This window comes from Ahaetulla prasina, chromosome 3 (genome assembly GCF_028640845.1).
Source record: "Ahaetulla prasina isolate Xishuangbanna chromosome 3, ASM2864084v1, whole genome shotgun sequence".
NCBI lineage: Eukaryota > Metazoa > Chordata > Lepidosauria > Squamata > Colubridae > Ahaetulla > Ahaetulla prasina.
This window is the reverse complement of record NC_080541.1, coordinates 171,468,495-171,490,782: the sequence shown is the minus strand read 5'-3', so window position 1 is coordinate 171,490,782 and position 22,288 is coordinate 171,468,495. Positions and strand designations below refer to the sequence as shown.

Genomic DNA, 22,288 nt, shown 5'->3' with positions numbered 1-22,288 from the left:
ATTTTCTAACTGAAATTCGCCTTATCATTTTAATATAATTTTTTTCAGAGGTAGAAACTCTGTCGCATCAAAATAGGTCGCAATCAGGCCAAATATCTATTGATGGAATCCAACAATTACAACAGCAATCAAAGGATCACAACAATCACACAAACTGTTAAATCAGCATACAGAAAATACATTGATGAAAGAGACTTATTTTTAATTTTGTATTAAGCTTCTCTTCTATCATAGAACTCCAGATATTACAAATTGGGTTCCCACGATACCCCTTCTATCCAAGTGTTGTGAGAATTCAGATTTATGCAACCTCAGCAGGTTGATTGTACCCTGTGTTCTTAAACCATGCTTTATTATTTGCTTCTTGCTGCAACCCAACTAATATTTATTTATTTATTTATTTTGTCACAACATCATATAAAAAGATTGTATAGTATATAAACATATATATGAGTAAATATGAGGAGGTATAAGCATATATATATATATATATATATATATATGAAGAAGTCTGGACTAGATTAAGTAATGTAACCACTACAAGGTTTCTATGGATCACCTGCTTCTTCCTTCATTATAATCACATAATAAGCTCCACAAAAATTTCTGATTATTCCCCCCCACCCCAAAGTTTGAACAGATAATTAAGATTGTAAAGATTTATCCTCAAATGTTTATTTGGTTCTAATATAAATGGTCTTTTGTTAAGGACCACTTATTCAGTGGCTGAATTTATAATGGCACTGAACAAGGGTACTTATGGCCAGTGCTCAAAGTTCCAGTTGTTGTAGCACCCACATAGTCACGTGGCAACTGGCCTGGATATTTGACATTCATAGGTTCCCATGGTCAGATGACTGCAATCTGTGACTTTCCCTGCTTGCTTCTCATAAGCAAAATAAATGGGGAAGCCAGCAGGAAGTTGGAAGCCTGTCACATGAGATACACCGTGATTCATTTAACAACAGTAACTGCAGATTACCGGAACTGCCATAGCTAAATGGTGCAGTCATGTGACATTGCATTTTCTGGTCTCAATTACCATCATTAAGTGACGACTATTTTTAACTTGAATAATCCAGAATTAATGAAGGACCAGAAGTTTCTCATCTCAAAGTCCTGGAGAGATAGAAGTTTGGCAGAATCCCATATTAATTTCACTTGATTGCTCTATCAATATTTTTTCACAAATTCTACCATTCCTGGAAACCATCGGCATTTTTGTTGTCTACCTACCCTGCCTATCTCTGCAACGATATCGATCAGTTTTCACACTGCTGAAATTTGATCTCCAGAAGCAACAAAATAGATGCGTTATGGATTTCCAGGATTTAACAGTCCTATTTTGCATTTTAAGATGCCCTGCAACACCACAAGAAGCAAAACACATTACTGGATACTGCCCCAGACCTCTAGAAGCCAATGTATATGTTTAAAACAAAGTGTGGCCTTCAGGTGAGACTTGCCATTCCTTGATATAAATGATGGTGCACAATGTTCCCTTTGAATTTTATTACATAGCAGCTTTAGCTCCAGGTAATCCGCATACATGAAAATAGCTTCCTTTTACAAAATCTGTAAATTCACCTCAAAGATGGAAAGATATTTGTCTTGTTTTCAGTTGCACAGTGACACGCTCATTGGAAGAATGTCACTGCAGCAGCCTTTCTTTATTATATACTCAGTGTAGTAGCAAGAAAAATAGATTTGATGAAGCAGAAAAGAAAACCAATTCAAAAGCAAATAAAAATGAACCTTGCATCTATATATGAAGAGAGTGAAGTCGGTAAGAGCCATGTAATTTATTTTGAGTAATTATTCTAGTTTTAAAATCCAGGTAATTTTTCTTCCTATTAGAAAGCCTGGAGGCAAAAAGCCTTTTGAAATATTGGAGAGGGTAAAATTTAAAAATTAGCTACTGAGCATGAAGTATGCAATAATTGCTCTTCATAACATTTTTATTGCCTCTATATTCTGTGAATTATTGCTCCAAATTCCTCTGTACCATTATGATGAAAAAATGGTATCAATAAAATTGGGTTGATTTATGTTAAGATTTTATCACTTAAGCCCATGAAAATCAGAGGCATGCTAAAAGGAGCCATTTTTTCATGACATTTCTTTTTCCTTTTTTTCATTCAGTGCAGTAACAACAGTTCCACTCTTCGATTTTCTGGGGCACCGATAAGTATTCTCACACCCACGCTAACCATTTACACAATTGTGGGCTCAGGCTTTTAGGCCAAACTGTAACTATGACACTAGGATGTCATGCACTAGTTTCAACATTTTCTGATTAAAGCACTTTGAATTGGAGAAGAGATAAATGTTAACTACTTCTTAAATATATTGCCCTCTTTTCTTCCATCTATTCTTCAATGGAATTATGGGATTTTTCTTAGGGCAGAGATTACGCTATGTAAATTAGTATTGATAAAACTAAACCAAGAACTAGTTAATCTAGTAGATATGAGAAAAGCTCAGAATATTACGTTTTATTTTATTCAGCCCACGTTTTAATATGCTGTTTGCTTGCACCATGACATCTTTACCATATATAATGCTTATCATTTTATTATCTGTTTTTATCTGTGTGTTTTATGTAAATCAGCAACATCCAAGTATGTTACCTTGGCTTCTATCAAAAGGGACTAGAAGTGCTAGCATGAACTTTCCAGAACATTTTATCATATAGATCAGATAAAACAAAAAGGGAGGAAGATTTTTAAAAAAACAAAGTCAAACAGAGAATAGGCAGCAGTATTAAATGCAAAAGGGGTCCAACTTCTAAATATGTCGAACTCTGGTGAAGGTTTTTTTTTATTTTTTTTTATTTGAATTTATATCCCGCCCTTCTCCGAAGACTCAGGGCGGCTTACATTGTGTTAAGCAATAGTCTTCATCCATTTGTATATTATATACAAAGTCAACTTATTGCCCCCCAACAATCTGGGTCCTCATTTTACCTACCTTATAAAGGATGGAAGGCTGAGTCAACCTTGGATGTTGCATTTGTTTATATCATATCTAGGATTTTTGTGATAAATAGGTTATTCAGGGGGAGGTGTCAAAAGTCAAGTTGCAACTACACAGGTGAAGCCTCTGCTCCCCCCCCCTTTTTTTCATTTCCACATGCATCAACATTACACATAAATTCAAAGGATTGAAACTTCAGTCAGTTATGACTGCCATCTTGGTTTTTATATTCCCTTTGGGGACGCTGCTGGCAATACAGAAACAGACATGCACCTATTCCAGAAATATAAAATCCAGATATTATTCATACCACAGTATCTGAAACCTAGGTTACATATTTTGTGAAATTGGTTTAGCTAAACATGAGTTTGTTGGGGGGGGAAAAAGTCCCAATTAGTTGGATTTATATAGCATGGTAAGGCAATGGGGTAGTTACTGCAAATGGCTGCATCATCTTAATTTCCACATCAAAGTTGAATCAGGTTGGACATTTTTAAAAAACTAAGCATGTCAGTCAGATCCAGAGTAGCATCATTTTTGCTAAATTTAATTTAGATTCATTCTAAAATTATATTCTGACATCCAGAGACTGTTCCACTTGGAGGACAATCCAAATGCTAGCTATCTAACTGCACTCCACTATCCTACAAGTGGAATTTCCTTTATTTATTAAAAATCTAAAACAATTTTAGATTAAAAAATTTCATATTTAAATAAACACGACTGAGATTTTTTTTTAAAAAAAATAACAAAATCTGTCCTTTTTTGCAGAGATGCTCATTCAACTGGTAATTAATGAAAACCTTTCTTGTACCGCTTATATCCTTTTCCCCCAATCTCCATAGCAATGGAGGTTAGGCAATGAATATTACAAATTATACCAAAGGTTAACTATAAAGAATTAGAATATTTCTCCAACAAAATGTCTTTCCTACAAAGATAATATCCACCCAGAATACATCAGAAAGTCCTTTTCCTTCACATCTTAGACTAGTGCTGATATAATTTTTATCAAATCTTACCCTTGATCTGTTAATTTAAAAAAAAATCAGAATATTTACTTTATTTTGATGGATGTGAAAAGGCATTTACAGGAAACTTCTTCCTTATGACAAAAGTAAAATGGGTTACCCCAAAGGTGATTTTCCAAAAGGATACTGGACTTAATCTTGATTTGGAAAAGCCCCTTTGGGACAACCATGATGTGGATGACCAAGAATCTCCATAGACATTTAAAACAGGTTACCTTTACACTCAAGCTTAACACCTGTCTAATCATGGTTTAAGAGATGAACCCTAATGGCTGTTTGAATAACACACAATTAAAATCAAGGAAACCATTTTATACCTTAGCAATCAGATTTTCCATTCCTCAACTGTAGGATCATGAGTTTTGAATAGAGCAAATGTATCCACATTTTTTGCTTCCTTGGACCACACATAAAATGTGTAATATAGTTAATGTATGAGAATACATGTTAAAAAGTTTACAATCTTGCAGAGCTGCAATACTAGCTGTCCAGGGCTGCATGTGGCCTGTGGGATGGACATGCCTGGTTTGGGCCTTCCTCCCCAATTCTGCAGGCATTTCAATTGCAAATGCCCTACTGCAAGCACGACATCCTTAACTGCTACTTTGTTTCAACACCGTTTTTTTTTAAAAATCACCATCAGCTACAATCTTATTTCTTATTTTCATAAATATTCTTAAAATAATTTAGTCAAGTTAATTCAGTTACCAGTGCTTATAAACTGTTCGATTCACACAAAAATAGGTTTTTCTAATTTTTCATTTGCCAGGATTGTCAAATTGTTATTCTACAGAAGTAGTTTGGCTCCAGACTAGAAAGTGGGAGACTGAGTTCAAGTCCTGCCTCATCCATGGAAACCAGCTGGGTGACCTTAGGCTAATCATTCCCTCTCAGTCCAAACCACCTTATAGGGTTATTGTAAGAAAATAGGAGGAAGATATGTTAGATATGTTCACCGGCTTGAGTTATTTGTAAAAATAAAGGTGGGATATAAATAAATATAATTGTAATTATGCCTAAGAACTGACATATATATGCACGCTTTTAGCAACATGGGGATGAAATAATAATGTAATTTTTAAGCTTAAAGTTAATACATTCATTGAAAACTCATAATTAAAGAGGGAAAAAACTATTAAAGAACTAGGGAGTTTAATATTTAGCACCTAAAAAGACCAGGTTCAAATTTCTTGCTCTAAGTCCACAGTTGGTGTTACCCTCAATAATATTTAGAATCATATAGAACTGTGATTAAAAGGAACAATGCAAAAAAAAATTCATACATTGGGGTTTATTTTCCCCTTCTGTTTTCTTTTAAAGATTAGATATAGAATTATTATGGTTTAACTTCACAGAATCATACATTCATACCAAATTCTGAAGGAAAATGGCAACAACTCTATTTCAACAGATAGAACCTTTGTATACACTTTAAAACTGCATGACTATTTCATGGGAAATTAAGTTATTCCATTTTCCTGTTATGCTACATTATGCCTTTTATGAAACAGAAGTATCAAGAGAATATTTGGTCTCCAGGGTTAACTTAACATGCACGCTATGCAGGACCACAACTCACAGTATTCTGTAACTAAAATTGTCTGTTTCTGAACTCACAATAGTGACACTAGGCATAATTTGGATCACATATGATCTGAACATTCACATTGATTTAACAGAAGCTACACTAAACCAAAGAAAATTTTCTCAGAAAAGTGTAAGAAATATGAGATTCTTTAAATATTAAAAGGTAAGAAGTCATATGTTCAAAAGAATTTCCTACTAAAAATGCTGTTTGCAAAATATGAACTTTGAGCTTTACTCTATTCTACAAAAGAACCCTCATACTTTTGTATGAAAAGCAACAGAGCTGAGACTTCATAAAATGAGCTGCTATGGACTAGAAAATGTAATGTTAAGTTACAATTAACATTGTAACTTAACATTACATTTATGCACATTACATTAAATGTGCATTGCAAGTTTAAGCAGATGAGTAGTTTTGTAGTATTGTTTTAAAATATTCCAGTATTTTATAATACAATTCACACTTAGTCAATTTCCCCCATCAGCATGAAGACACAAAATCAAGACAACCACCACCAGAGTAAAACACTAACACTTTATTAAAAATTCAAAATTTATTGCAAATTATATTTTGCTTCTCTCCTTTCTTCATTTTTACATGATTTATTGATATCCATGATTTTTTCACAAATATACTTGTTGACTTTGGAGAGTCTCTGTGCAATTTCTGTTTCATCCAGAGTTTCTTGTGCTATTCTGTCATACAAACATTCTAAAAGAAAAAGAAAATATGACATTTAGAATAAAACTTCAACACATTTAAAATGTAGCGAAAACCCTTAAGCAAAGCATATGTCACGCATAGGATGAACTTGTTGAAAGAATTAAAAAGTGAACAAGAACCCACATATAACATCGATCTGAAAACTCCTCTCTGACATCAAATGCTTTGTATGTTCACCCAGGACTGATAAGCTACATTCACACTAATGTATTTAAGATGTCTTTGGTAGACATTTTAATCATAAGCCATTGACTCTGAAAGGGCCATGTTCCTCAGTCCAGGAAAAAACAAGCCTGTAATTTAATTTTGAGTAAATATACTTTTGTAAGAGCATTGAAAAGCTCTTAAAAGTCATTCGCTGGCTTTTTAAAAAACACATCTTTATTTATGCTTATTCAGGCAGACATTTCCACTCAACCAGAGTCATGATAACATGAATAAATGAGAGAGAAAAATCTATGGACTTCCTTCCTCAATGTTGCCATTCATGAAACATACTGTTTGTAGGTTTCTAGTTCTCTCACCACTTTATATAATGTATTTTTAAAATACAAATAACAATATTGTGGTAGATAAAAGTGGAATTCCAGAACAAAAATATGATCTATAGCAGTATGTTTAATAGATAACAAGTCTAAAAATTCTTTCATAATATGGAAATGCTGAGACAAAATAATATTAGGTAATAGCATACATGTGAAAAAGTGTGTGTTAGGAAGTACAGTAGTTTTTTCCTTTTTTCAAATTAAATGGTTGTTTATTGTTGTGACTGTTATAAAGGGGAAGACTAGGTAACCTCAGAAACTAAAACAGTTAGATTAACTGACATTAAGCAAATTGACAGTAAATAGTCTGATTTCTGAGACATGGTTTACAAAACTATGTCTCATCATTGTTAAACTCCTCAGCACTCAACATACAAGCTACAGTAGTCTGCTTAAATATATACTGCCTTTGTTATACTGTATAAACTCTAGTGAAAAGTGCAATTACTACCAGTACTAAATGGTTTCCAAAGTGATTAAACAATTTCTGCTGTTTTTAGTATTTTCACTCAGCAACTATTTATTGCTTCATATGGTAAACGAAATACAGAGTCACTTAATTAACGAGTTTTATGGCACTGTTAATGCACATTAAAGTTGTAACAATTAACTATTCTACATCCTTTGCATCTTCTCTCACACCTTTCAGAAGTTTTATAAAAGGCTATTTTTCAGTCACAAGATCTGCAGTGGTTGCATACCAACACTTTTTAATAACTTTCTCAGAATCAACTACACAATAGGGACTACTAAACAAAAAGACATATTAGACCCATTAAGTCCTAACACCATCTTTTTAAGATGTATTTTATGGAAGCTATTCTAGAATCAAAAGAATAAAAACTATCTCAGCTACAAATTTTATGAACAATTGGAAAATGTGTTAATAATTTTTATAATGAGATTTGAAACGTAACGAAAGAGATGACTAAAACAGTGATTTAAATTAAAACACGGAAAGAGGAATTTGATTAAGGCAAAGAAGCACCCATTCCTTTTCAGTACTAAACCAGGGAGCGACTGAAATCATTATAATTGAAATCTATACATAGTAAATTAAAGCATTTTATTTCCACTATGAAATTTGACCATATATTAACTACATTCCAAGATACCACATGTATGGGATTTTGTCCAAAGCTTTGTAAGTAAGCATTTCTCATGTAATCAAAAATCAAATTGCACCAGAATTGCAACACATAAATGATGTCTATGTTGCAGCTTCAGGACTGCTTTTATTCTATTTTTAAACACAACAGAAAGATAGGGTGGCAGTTCTCCTGCTTATTCTCTACAGTAGATGTAGATGCCGAAGAAGCCCATCATCAAGGAACTGAATGACTACAGACCAGTTGCTTTAACATCTGTAATCATGAAAACCTTTGAAAGGCTAGTGCTTTCCTACCTGAAAACCATCACGGATCCACTGTTAGACCCCTTGCAATTTGCATACCGAGCAAATAGATCAACAGATGATGCTGTTAATATGGCTCTGCACTACATCCTACAACATCTTGAGTCTCCAAAGACCTATGCAAGGGTCCTTTTTGTAGACTTTAGTTCAGCATTCAATACCATCATTCCAGACATTCTTCTAACTAAGCTAAACCAGCTACAGGTACCGGAACAGACTTGTAAGTGGATCACACGCTTCCTAACAAACAGGAAGCAGCAGGTGAAGCTAAGCAAGATCACATCAAATACCTGTATTTGGCTGTGTGCTCTCCCCACTTCTCTTCTCTCTGTATACCAATGACTGCATCTCCAATGATCCATCTGTTAAGCTACTGAAGTTCGCAGATGACACAACAGTGATTGGTCTCATTCGAGACAATGACGAATCCGCATATAGACAAGAGGTCGAACGACTAGCCTTGTGGTGCAACCAAAACAATCTGGAACTGAACACACTCAAAACCGTAGAAATGGTGGTAGACTTTAGGAGAAACCCTTCCATACTTCCACCTCTCACAATACTTGACAACACAGTATCAACAGTAGAAACCTTCAAATTTCTGGGTTCTATCATATTGCAAGATCTCAAATGGACAGCTAACATCAAAAACATCATTAAAAAAGGACAACAAAGAATGTTCTTTCTGCGCCAACTCAGTAAGCTCAAACTGCCCAAGGAGCTGCTGATCCAATTCTACAGAGGAATTATTGAGTCTGTCATTTGCACCTCTATAACTGTCTGGTTCGGTTCTGCAACCCAACAAGAAAAACACAGACTTCAGAGGATAATTAGAACTGCAGAAAAAATAATTGCTACCAACCTGCCTTCCATTGAGGACCTGTATACTGCACGAATCAAGAAGAGGGCCGTGAAAATATTTGCAGATCCCTCGCATCCTGGACATAAACTGCTTCAACTCCTACCCTCAAAACGACGCTATAGAGCACTGCACACCAGAACAACTAGACACAAGAACAGTTTTTCCCCGAAGGCCATGATTCTGCTAAACAAATAATTCCCTCAACACTGCCAGACTATTTACTGAATCTGCACTACTATTAATCGTTTCATAGTTCCCATCACCAATCTCTTTCCACTTATGACTGTATGACTATAACTTGTTGCTGGCAATCCTTATGATTTATATTGATATATTGACCATCAATTGTGTTGTAAATGTTGTACCTTGATGAAGGTATCTTTTCTTTTATGTACACTGAGAGCATACGCACCAAGACAAATTCCTTGTGTGTCCAATCACACTTGGCCAATAAAATTCTATTCTATTCTACATGGTTTGCTTTTGATACAGGTTTTTTGTATCTGAAATCCCCTTCATAACAAAATATGAGCCGACTGTGTGGGTTTATCCTGGAATTTTTGTACTATGTACAATATGTTTTAGCCTTTTGGGTGGTGATAAAAATCGACTACTAAAGCGACACTTCAGTATTTGCCAAAAACAGGCAACTTGGAAGGCTTGGTGAACAGGTGCAAAAGGTACTGATAAGAGTAAAACCTGACCACTACTTGCCTGTTCTGTACCCAGAGGTATCTACAGTGAGCAGCAGGTATCAAAAAAGGGCAAGAAATTAGAAGAGGAGTTGCAGTACAAACCCTGACTTTTATGTATGTAAGAAAGGATCAAGGCTTGCATCACAATGCCAATCCATAAAACTTGGCTTCTTTAAAAATCTGCTTGCTCAAAACTGCAAATACTGCCGTCTACCCCTCCTGGCAAACTTTTCTGGGGGCAGTATGGTCAAACAAGGATATTACTATCCTGAGGAGAGTAAGGTTAGGAAAATTCTATGCTCTTGCCTACCTGTTTGCTCATTTAGTAGGGCTATGTGAAACTCTGGAGGATTCAATCAACCCTTGACTGACTCAGCCTTTCAAAGCAGATATGATTCCAAGCAGGTTGTTCCAAAGGTGCTTTTTCAAGAGGCAACTGGACTTATCCATGTCAACTCATTCAAGAAGCAAAACATCTTCAAGGAAAAACAAGAAAGTCCAGTAGCCTCTCGAAAAAGCACCTTTGGGACTATCATGACCTGGATGACTGAGAATCTCCATACGACAGATTCCAAGCAGTGAATTGCATGGCTCCAATATTTCAAAGCACTTTGAAGATTCAATGACTTTTTCTGCTGCTTCTAGAATGTTTATAGACAATATACCACAACAACCCTATATTTAAGAATACAGGAGCTGGTGAAAATTGAGTGGTGATAAGCTGTATAGCTGGCCGCTGAGCTTCATCACCTCAAGACTTGTTTTGGGAAAGACATTATATTGTTTTTCCATTTTGGTTCAATGTGTCTTTTCTGATAAGCTGTTTATTTTTATTACATTTTGGGAGGAGGGATGGCACAGCTCCACTCCTGCTTTATTTTGTATGCAATCCTATTTTCCCCAAATTGCTATATAATTAAAATATTCATTCCTGTCTCTTTTAATTCTCCCCATCCTTGTGACCCAACAACCCACACCCACGTTCCTTTGTTGTCTTCCACTTCATCATGTGCGGAAATAAGAATGTGGAGTCCTTGGTGTTCTCTGAGCTTGGTTGTTTGCTTATAGGGTCCTTGAGTGACTCAGATTGCTAAAACAGTCCGTTATTAACACAGCTGCTTGCAATTACTGCAGGTTCAAGTCCCACCAGGCCCAAGGTTGACTCAGCCTTCCATCCTTTATAAGGTAGGTAAAATGAGGACCCAGATTGTTGGGGGCAATAAGTTGACTTTGTATATAATATACAAATGGATGAAGACTATTGCTTAACATAGTGTAAGCCGCCCTGAGTCTTCGGAGAAGGGCGGGATATAAATGCAAATAAAAATAAAAAAAATAGACGTTTTGTTATCTGACTAGATAACAACCTCAGTGGTAATGAGTATAGGGTTTGCTCCCTGTTTATATACAAAAGCTTACTCTACCAGTGTGTGTATGGGGAGGTTATGGGTTACCATGGGTTTTCTCCGTGGTAGCTGCTTGATTAGGGTACTGTTTTATGCTTGATTAATTGATATTAATTTCTGCTTATCTGAGTGTAGACTACTGGGGAGGATATGGTTTGGTCTTTTTCTTTCCTTCTTAGTTTTTTTTATTGTCTCCTTTTAATAGTGTGTAAATGTGGTTTATCTCTATTAATGGTTGATTTATCTGAATGCTAAGCTTCCAGGAATTCCTTAGCAATACCCTGAGGTCAAAGGTATTTAGCAGCTGATCAAAATGTCAATGGCACTAGAGGTCATAAGGAACACATACATGGTTTTGGTGGGAAAACGTTAGGATACAGACAACAGGCCACTGGTGGGGTTTCTGTAACAAATAAGTGATTGATGAGTCACACACTGATGGGAGTTGAGGTATATCTTGATCACTGTGGAGCAGTGGCTTCTAGGTTTGGAACTGGGAAGGTCCAAGCCAGAAATGGCTTAGATCGGGACGTTTCTTGCCTAATGAAGGGTTGGATTTGGTTATCAAAGGAACTGGGACTGCCAGGATTGCTATTGCTAAACCCTGTGTTCACATGATGCTGTGCTTTACAACTGCATCACTTAGCAATGGAAATTCTGGTCCCAACTGAAGTCGTAACTCAAGGACTACTTGTAGCTCCCTTCCTAAGATATATACATAGGATTGTGTAAGCTGTTAGTCACTTCAGCAGCTGTATTACAAAAAAAGATTCTTTTAGTCATTGCTTCATGTAGTTTGAAGAACACTCACATAATCAAAATAACCTACCTCTGACAATGCTTAACTTGTGAGGTGACAGAGGAGGCTTAGGAACAGCATCTTTCTTTTTCTTAGTGGCCACACCTGTAACACTTCTATTTTTAAGAACATCAGTTCCCCAAATCATAACTGCTAAGTTTTTTGTATACTTTGAATCTCCTTGCGTTACTTGCAGCTGGTGCCATTTCTCCTCATCTACCCAGATGCCACTTCCAAGATGAACCTGGAGTAGAAAGTGAAATAACAGATGGTGGTTACCTGGAAAGTTTGTTTCATCCTTCATAAGTGGCAGGAACGATGTTTAACACAAAACACGTTTATCTATAGTATCCAATGACTGGGAAAAGTGTGAAATATTAAAAATCATTTGATTGTCTAAACTATGTGCAAAATCATGAAATGACATGAAATAAAAACCCTTGAAGAGGGCAGGTTGTAAATGGCTTTTATCGCTATAAAGGTTCTCCTGGGATGAAGATAATGTTTCTTCTCTTTATGTCCTGCTTAGAGAAGAATGTTGAAGTTTTTTTCACAACCATAGCATATAATCAAAAGCATAACCTTGTGTTTTTTGGTAAACAAATGCAAAAAACCCTCAGGAAAAGTCCCTTAAGTATTCACTTGACATTTCTGTCATGAGCTGATAAAAGTCCACTGCTTTTGGAATATATATGCCTATTATGAGATTCATTTTAATTTTCTTGATGAATATAGAAAGGCAGGCAGGCAACCACAACCAATGAAACATTCTCAGTTGAATATTTCTGCCCTTTCCTTATCCATCCCCACCAAGGCTGTTAACATCAAACGCCCAAGTGCAAAAGATTCCTGAAGACAGAGGAAAGATGACTAATCACAATAGCCTCAAACGACTGCTCAGCTGAATTTTTATTTCTACTTAAAGGAATCTTACAAATGCCTTTCACTCTTTTTAAATAGTATATATTTATATATTCACATATTTATTTTCCTGGTGAGTATTTCTCACTATTATTGTTAAAGGGAGAATATAAATATTTGCAATCGATATAATATTAATACCTTTCCATTCTCTAGAATATATTTGTCCATTACAGGAATAGCAGCTGGGTAGTACGTTGACGTGTTTGCTTCCTCACTGAAAGCTGTCTGTACATCAGGCTCAGGTTCAATGGATTCAGGTGTAACCTTTTCAAGTTCTAGGGCAGGACCTATATCATTTAAAAAAGAGGAACCAATCATTGGACTTTAATTTAAAGAAGGATGCACTATGTAATTATGTAGTCCGTTTCACATGGAGAACTTCATACCAATTAATGCTAATCTAACCTAAAATCCAAAGTCAGTATGACAGTAAAATATTACCCTTTTTTCTCCAGTTTCAAAATGTTATTAATTTATCAAAATATAAAATATAGAAATACAAAGAAAAGTGAAAATAATGGTAAAATAAGGCGGGAAAGGGGAAGAGAAAAAAATTAGGTGGAGGGGAAAAAGAAAAAAGAGCACTGACTTCTGACAATCACATAAAATCTTAATTTTTTTACTTTTACATAATAATATACTAGCCGTTTCTATAACAACAAACCTATCTAATCAGCATAACTCAAAATCAAAGTTTCATTTTTTCCACCTCAAGCACAAAGTTCAAAAACAGTTTCCAAGCAGAAACAAAATTAATTGTGTTCTTTTCTTTAATCAAAGCAGTCAATTTAGCCATCTCTGCTAATTCCATCAAATTTTGCAGCTATTCATCCATTGTGGGAATCACAATGTCCTTCCATTTTTGTGCATAGAGTAATCTTGCTGCCGTCAACATATCTAACATCAAAGTTCCAATTTTTTTTTCAAAGTTCTTTGTCCATTAGGTCTAAAAGAAAAGTCTTTGGTATTACCCACTTGTTCCCCCTCAAAAGATCATATTTTAATAAAATTTTCAAAAAAGGAACACAAACAAGTGGAATGTGAGATTAAAAGCAATTCAGCACTTGTTCTTAAACCCAAACTGAGATACACAATTGTAGCTGTTTTAGATGTATTTTTTTCATGATCACTGAAAGAAGTGATAGGTGTATTATGACATGTTACATCTGTAACCAATGTTTTAGTTAAGTGTTTTAAAATAAAATGAAAAGAACAGAATCAACAGTTGGGAAGAATTGTCAACATCCAAAGACAATCTCAATTATTTTCATGTGACCAAAAAGGATTTGGCTTTGGTTAGTAAGTAGAGGTATACAAATATTCAAACTGATGACTGAACACATTGGCAACTGAATTTCCAAACTGAATCAACTTTTTGAATTGTTGACTCAGTTGTGGCAATCTTCAATTTATTTAGAAATTTTTATGGGCTTTTTTGCATGGATTCAAATCTTTTCTCTAAACTGATGATTTAACTGGCATAGGCCATTTCAAAAGTAACTTGCTTCCTATTCACATTTGTTCACAGAGTTCACTTGGTTGGGATAGTAGTCAATTTCATAAATTGCAAAACCTGAAAAAAGATTATCCATCCTAAAGACAGATAGGATTTATTAAAGCATGAATATATCACCTTTAACTACCTATATATCTTGTCATAATGAAAAATATAAGCCAAAAAGTCAAATAAAATTGATGTAAGTGGAAAATTAAAAGTTTAAACATAAATGCATCTTTAATGAAATTTTCTAATGTTAGTTATTTATACATATGGAATTACAAATCTTTTTAAACACCATAGTTAATAAATGCTACTACAGTAATTCAGAGAATCACTGCAAAAACATGAGGTCCTAACAGATAGAAGCATTTAGCCGAATATCTTGTAATACATTTTATTCCAAAGCTCAAAATATTTCACATTTCAATAATCAAAGCCTTTTCTAGGCAGCTGAACTTCACAGTAATTTCAGAAACTACTAAGAGTTGCATTTACAGCACAGCATGTTCAAATTAGACATGCAATTCCTTTTACTGTCTTTTTGCTAATTAGGGTTGCTTGCCTAATTTGCCATGCATCATGCTTACTTTTTAAAAGTTTCTCACTTTGTAGTTTTCGCACTTTGATAAGCAAAACAGAAAATGTGCAGTTACGGAAGTTTTCTGAAAGTCAACACAAAATGTGTTTTCTTAGCACAGTAAATGCAGATGAAGGAAAACCCTTGTTTCGGTGAAAAGTTTTACTATTTTCAGTAGGGAGGCTCCTGGCGTAGGAATTAGAGAAGAAATATAAATTTTCCCTTATAGTTCAGCATCTTCAGATTTCTTTCATGTCAAAAGAAACCTGTTGATTGAGTAAGATGAAATACCTATCTAGTCCAGCATCCTTTGCCCCACAGTAACTGAGGAAATACCTATAGAAAGACCCACACATATACAAACGCACACACATACACATACACACACACAGAAACACACACTTTTTTCCCTTTTCCCTTTTCTCATATTTGACTCTGAAACAGACTGGATTGATGTTACTTTTTCTAGTTCACTGTTTCTCAACCTTGGCAACTTGAAAATGTGTTGACTTCCCAGAATTCCCTAACCGTTAGCCATGGATTATACCCTGCACTGAGGAGTTCTCCTTGTGGTAATTCTGGGTAGCTTTGAACTGTAAAGAAGCTTTTTTCCTTTCTTAAAGAAAAGGAAGCCAACGTGGAAGGCATTTTATTTTGTCTGCCTGATCCTAGAGCCGGTAGTGCAAGTCATACTGCCTTAGTATTTTAGGTGATAAGAGACCCTATTAAGGAAAAATAATAATTCTTCTCTTGCCTTCCTTAAGAAAAGCTTTTGCCATTTCAAAATGCTCAGACTGGGAATTTTAATATATGCAGCAAGGTAACTTTAAAATGCTATGTTTAAATCATAGTTAAGTAACAATAAGCTAAAATTTAGTGAATCATGATGGTGAATTCCAGTAGGCACTCCATTTTATTGATTTCAATGTAATTTAGCGATATTTACCTTTAGGAACAATTCAGAGGAAAGGCATATGAACATACTTCATATATACAGATTTATCCCATGCATATTCTCTTTCAACTCACCCTGAAAACTTAGAATATATTAGCTAATAAATTCTGTGAATAAAATGTAGCCTATACACACTGGAATCAGCAGCTCTTAAGAGAGCAAGCAACTCTCACCTTTGACTCTTTAATTGACTGGAATTTGCATCATGGCTCCAAAAATAGAACAAAAGTATTATAATTTGCACAAGAGTATCATTTCTTTTTGGTTAATCAGTTCTGAGAATTTTATTCATGGTATTCTTCAATTAATGTTCCCTATATTATTGTATCTACTGATTATATGATTTTGAATCCTGTGTATGATTAATCCATATATCATTTTTAAAAGATTAAAAAAAAACCCAAAAGATGGAATTTTCTAATGGGCACAATTATCCCCCCCCAAAAAAAACCTTAGTAGGATTCTGACTGTATGTTCAAACAACTAGAAGACTATTAAACCAACTATAATACATAGCTTAAATACATAACCAACTATAAATACATAGTTTATTTATATTTATTTATATTTATATTTATATTATATTATATTTTATATTATATATTATATTATATTATATATTATATAATCTATTTATACTATATATTTATATAAATATAAATACATAAAAACTATAAATACATAGCTTAAATACATAACCAACTATAATACATAGCTTAAAGCAAACCTCTTCAACATTTTCTTTGGCTCAGTTTTTGTTAACTCCGATAACACACATCCGACATTCCACAAACGTACCAGCAATGATTATGATGACTTAACTCATATAGATTTCACAGAAGATAACGTTGGAAAAGCTCTTCATAACTTAAAACCATCGCTATTTATTGGACCCGATGGACTATCGGGTCCAATAAAACTTTCCATTAATATAGCAGAACCCCTAAGCATAATCTTTGATAAAGCCTTCACTACCAGTTCCCTTCCCAAACTTTGGTCACTAGCCGCAGTCATCCCCATCTTCAAAAAAGGAGACCCCAGCTTAGTCGGAAATTACAGACCGATCTCTTTGTGCTGCGTCACCTGCAAAGTCATGGAATCAATCATCAACCAATCCATTACCTCACACTTAGAAACTAACAACCTACTCTCCAATAAACAATTTGGTTTCCGGAAAAAATTATCATGTAACTTACAACTACTCCATTGTAAAAACATATGGACTACAAATCTTGATCAAGGCAAAACAATAGATGCAATCTACATAGACTTCTGCAAAGCTTTTGACTCAGTAGTACACGATAAACTTCTCCTAAAACTAAAATCCTATGGCATTTCAGGACCCCTTCACAAATGGATATCTGCTTTTCTGTCTAACAGACAACAAGTGGTCAAAATTGGCAATGCTTTATCAAATCCTGTTCCTGTCAAGAGTGGCATCCCTCAAGGCAGCGTCCTTGGACCAACACTCTTCATACTATACATTAATGATCTTTGTGACCATATCTCAAGTAACTGTGTTCTCTTTGCTGACGATGTCAAACTATTTAACACCACAGACAATACATCTATCATTCAAAAAGACCTTGATCATCTAACTGCTTGGTCTAAAACTTGGCAACTCCAAATCTCAACCAGCAAACGCTCAGTCTTACATATAGGAAAAAAGAACCCAAACACTAAGTATATACTAGATGGACATTACCTTACAGATGACCCCATTCCCGTTAAAGACCTTGGAGTTTTCATGTCAAATGATCTAAGTGCCAAAGCCCACTGCAACTACATAGCAAAAAAAGCTCTAAGAGTTGTAAACCTAATCCTGCGTAGCTTCTTTTCCAAAAACACCACACTACTAACCAGAGCATATAAAACATTTGCTAGACCAATTCTAGAATACAGCTCACCTGTTTGGAACCCTCACCACATCTCTGACATCAATACAATTGAACGTGTCCAGAAATATTTTACAAGAAGAGTTCTCCATTCCTCTGAAAACAACAAAATACCTTATCCCACCAGACTTGAAATCCTAGGCTTAGAAAACTTGGAACTCCGTCGCCTACGACAAGACCTAAGTTTAACTCACAGAATCATCTATTGTAATGTCCTTCCTGTTAAAGACTACTTCAGCTTTAATTGCAACAATACAAGAGCAACCAATAGATTTAAACTTAATGTTAACTGCTTTAATCTAGATTGCAGAAAATATGACTTCTGTAACAGAATCATCAGTGCTTGGAATACTTTACCTGACTCTGTGGTCTCTTCCCATAATCCTAAAATCTTCAACCAAAAACTGTCTACTATTGACCTCACCCCATTCCTAAGAGGACCATAAGAGGCGTGCATAAGCGCACAAAACGTGCCTACCGTTCCTGTCCTATTGTTTTTCCTTTCTTTTTCCTATATACATATATGCTTATACCTCCTTATACTTACCCATATATGTGTTTATATATTATATAATCTTTTTGTATGATACCTACATATATTGTTATGACAAAATAAATAAATAAATAAATAAATAAATAATAAATAAATAAATAAAAGCTTAAAAGACAAGGACTGTAGTAGGTAAAATTGACTATTTATATTCAAAATAAACGGAAAAGGTAAGAGAGAAATTAAGATATTAAATATCAGAAGAGTGAATAATAAAAATCCAAGATGTTATTTTGGAAAAAAATATGTTTTGGTTTACTTCTCATTAAACGCCCTGATCTACCTGGTCAAGAAAAAATAAACTCCAAGTATGTATAGGTTGTGTACTAAAATAAAGTCATATATAAAGTGAAGATGTATCCTGCTCCACCGGATTCGTATTATCCTACGATGTGCATGCCATCTTTGATCATGAAACATTCTTCTCGATGCCCAAAACAATTTAGGTTAATTTAGTCTAGGTTACTAATTTAGCATGAATGTTGATATATGTAAAAGTAATTATATTATTTTGAATTATCTGAACTATATTCGAGGGACCATATATCTACTTATCTCATGAAACTGGCATGTTATGGATCCTGTTTACTAAGGAGTGTCAACTAACAGGATCCAGAAAGTGAGCTGTTTCAGCTGTGGCGCTCACCCAAAGGTGCTTTTTCAAGAGGCAACTTGGACTTTGTTTTTCTTGGAAGACAATTTGCTTCTCATCCAAGAAGCTTCTTTAGCTCTCTGGCACATCATTTCCCTGGAATTTAAGATTGTTACCACTCTTCTAGCCTTTAAGAAGGGCCTTAAGACTTACGTTGCCATCTTGTCTGGAGATTGGATAGTGGTAGTGTGGATTTTGGTGCATCCATACACATATTATACATACATGCATATATATGTACATATGGAAAATACCCATAATTTAAAAAGTATTATATGAAACCACAAGAGGGAGCAGTAGCAAGATGATATTCCTATTTTGCAGTAGTCTCTTTCATATTGGGACAGAACAGAAGAGACATGTTCTTGTGACAATCTACTCACTATTGTAGTATATTCCTGTAATACTATCTGACACAATGGAATTAGTTAGAGAACATTATAAGAGCATGGTACAGTCTTTCCACCTCATTCTAATACAACTTTTGTACTTGTTGTGCTTTACGCTGCAGCAGCTAGTACAACATTACACAGCTGGTGGTCATCAATTTCTTAAACGAATAAATATATATAACAAAAAAGTGATGAACACTGAACACTGTCCTAATATTTTAGTTCTCATGCTTAGTACAGTTAACCAGAAATGTGGAAACAACTTGAAAATTCTTAACAGTTCAGTATCAATTTAGCATACCCCTGCCTGTCCAGTAATGGCACAACTATGCCATTCAGGGCTTCTCTTGAGTTTGACTACAGAAGCACTAATTCATTCTACCTACATAGGATCAAAAGGACTGACTAAAGAAGACTGCAATGCCTATGTAAACATATGTCTTAAGCTTCCTATCTCGTATCCACAAGCAGTAGTAATCTGTCCATAACACATATACTTGTGTAAAAACCATCCACTGAGAAACCAACCATCAACATGTTCATGTTTTAAAGTTTACAATTGGCTTATCTATGGATGGTGCATTTTAAGGGTATTTTGATTAAAAGTTTGAGAATCTACTTATCCAGAGATGAGCTTATCCATATGTATATATGGGTATCATTTTGAAAAGGAAGGAAGGGGGGGATAATAAAAACACAAATCTATTGAGTATTCAATACTACAATAAACCAGAATAAAAGCATTTAGCAACAAAACAATTTAACTATTGCTAGTTTAATCTGCTCAAAGTTCCTTTTGCTAAGAGCAACTCTTATGGTTCAATTTGAAATTTACATTTACTGTACAACAACATATCTGAAATTTCAGTATCTGATTTGATACCATTAAAAAAAATATTAGTGTTTGTCTTAGTAGTTAAAGCACCAGGCTACCAAGAGGCTGTGAGTTCTAGTCCCATTTTAGGCATGAAAGGCAACTGAGCATCTGACTCAGGCCAGGATGTCGGGCTTAGGTGACTAGTCAATCCCTGACACAACACTTGGCTGAGCTAAAATTAAAAAGTGGATCTTGCACTTCTGTGAAAAATACTAAGAAGAGTCCCATATCTAGCAGCAAAAGAAAGTTAATTATTGTGTGCTGTGTACTCCCCTCTGGTTGGATCAAGGATCTTTCTTTTTTATTTCACCTCTTGCTTGTGAAAGGTTTATCATTCAGGAAGACAAATATGTCAGTAGCAAAGAGACACAAAAAGAAAAACATTCTTTTCTTTCATTTCTACTTCCATAGCACTTTGCAAGTCTAGATAAAGTAAAGAAGGAGTAAATCAAAATCTGTTTCCTTTTCCTTTTTTTCTTCCTTATCTTAAAGAACTGAGTCAGAAAAGTAAAAAAGGGAGTAAGGTAAGGATGAATAAGAGGAAACAGTCTTCATGAACAGTGACTACCCACACTGTGCCAAACGACCAATTAAATTTGCCATCAGGATATTGTGATGGAATTTTGCTTTCCTATTTTCGATTTCTATTCAAAAGCATTTGTTGTTGAGATTAAAAGCATAAGTACAACACAGAAAATTCAAAACTGTTTCATTATTCAAATAATAATGCAACAACACACTAAATCCACATTTTAAAAAAATATATACAAATGTCTTTCTTCTTTGTTAGTCATTCATATTAGTAACATATTATACTCTACCATTAATTCTAAATATATTTATTTATTATTTATTAATCAAATTTATTGGCCCTTTTACCATAGGATAACTCTGGGAGGCTGTTTTGAAAATAAATAACTCTTCTATTGATTATGAAATATGAAGATTCACATCGTAACTATATTGTAACTATACTTCTCAAAGTTAATTTCGTAAAATACATGCCTATTTACAATCCTTAGAGCACCTTTTAAGGACATATAATGAAAAAGGGGCATTTTTATGACCCAAACTCTGTAAGTAGGAACTTGCTGCACTCATTAAAATATCTACTGGATTCTATAGCTTGATTTCTTTGTGAATATTTAAACGAACCTGAGTTAAAACAATTCTTGAACATGTCCCACATATGCGAGTACTTACCACTGCCTAATCTGAGAAGCAGGACATCCTGTAACCGTCTGTTCAAATCTCTTAGTTCCTTCATTTCTGACACTAATGTCCCATACTCCTTTAACTTTTTTGCTTGTTGAACAAGCTGCCTTCTTGTTCTCTCAAGTTCCTGTTGAATGTGCCTCATTTCTTCCTGCTGTTGTTGATAGCTTCTCAGCAACTCTTCATAAAGAACTCGAGGAACAACAGCATCGTCCATATTGTTCATTCTGTCTGAAGTTTCCATAAATGTTGCCTCAGGACTGGAATTACTACTGAGACTCATTCCATTTTGTTTTTCAAGGCGCGCAACAACTGCTTCAATGCTTTTATGCGTACCTTCATTCTGTTTCTTTCCATCTTGTCTCTGTATGTTACAACAAAACACATTATTAATATATTGTGTCATACAGCAACCTATAGAGTTCAACAGTTAATGAAATTAGGAGCACACTACTCAAGGGAAGAACATTTAATGAACATTGGACCAACACAGCTTAATAACCAGAAAAGGTTACATAATAAATAACCAACTAAGTCTTTTTTAAAAAAGTGTATGATGCAGAGTTAAATGAATCTGAGAGGAAATCAGCAATAATGGGAATGTACTGATACATTTACCATTCCCAAGTATTATTTTTTTTAAAATTTGTATTATTCAAAGGCAACTTTTTTGGGGGGGGGTTGAGAAGATAGGAACAATTCAGACATCAC

General features: G+C 34.6%; 2 protein-coding genes across 13 annotated transcripts in view; both read right to left on the bottom strand.

Moving 5' to 3' along the window:
• AGBL4 (AGBL carboxypeptidase 4) overlaps positions 1 to 22,288 on the bottom strand; it is a 950,336-nt gene that overhangs the window by 394,257 nt on the left and 533,791 nt on the right. The window lies entirely within an intron of this gene.
• Positions 6,111 to 22,288, bottom strand: part of BEND5 (BEN domain containing 5) — a 30,982-nt gene continuing 14,804 nt past the window's right edge. For all 12 annotated transcript variants that reach the window (XM_058175450.1, XM_058175461.1, XM_058175458.1 and 9 more), the window contains 4 exons: positions 21,566 to 21,941; positions 13,102 to 13,250; positions 12,070 to 12,283; positions 6,111 to 6,306 (listed from right to left, as the gene is read on the bottom strand). In XM_058175450.1, the coding sequence (XP_058031433.1) occupies positions 6,149 to 6,306; positions 12,070 to 12,283; positions 13,102 to 13,250; positions 21,566 to 21,941 (897 nt within the window). In that variant the 3' untranslated portion in view covers positions 6,111 to 6,148. The remainder of the gene's footprint in view (positions 6,307 to 12,069; positions 12,284 to 13,101; positions 13,251 to 21,565; positions 21,942 to 22,288) is intronic.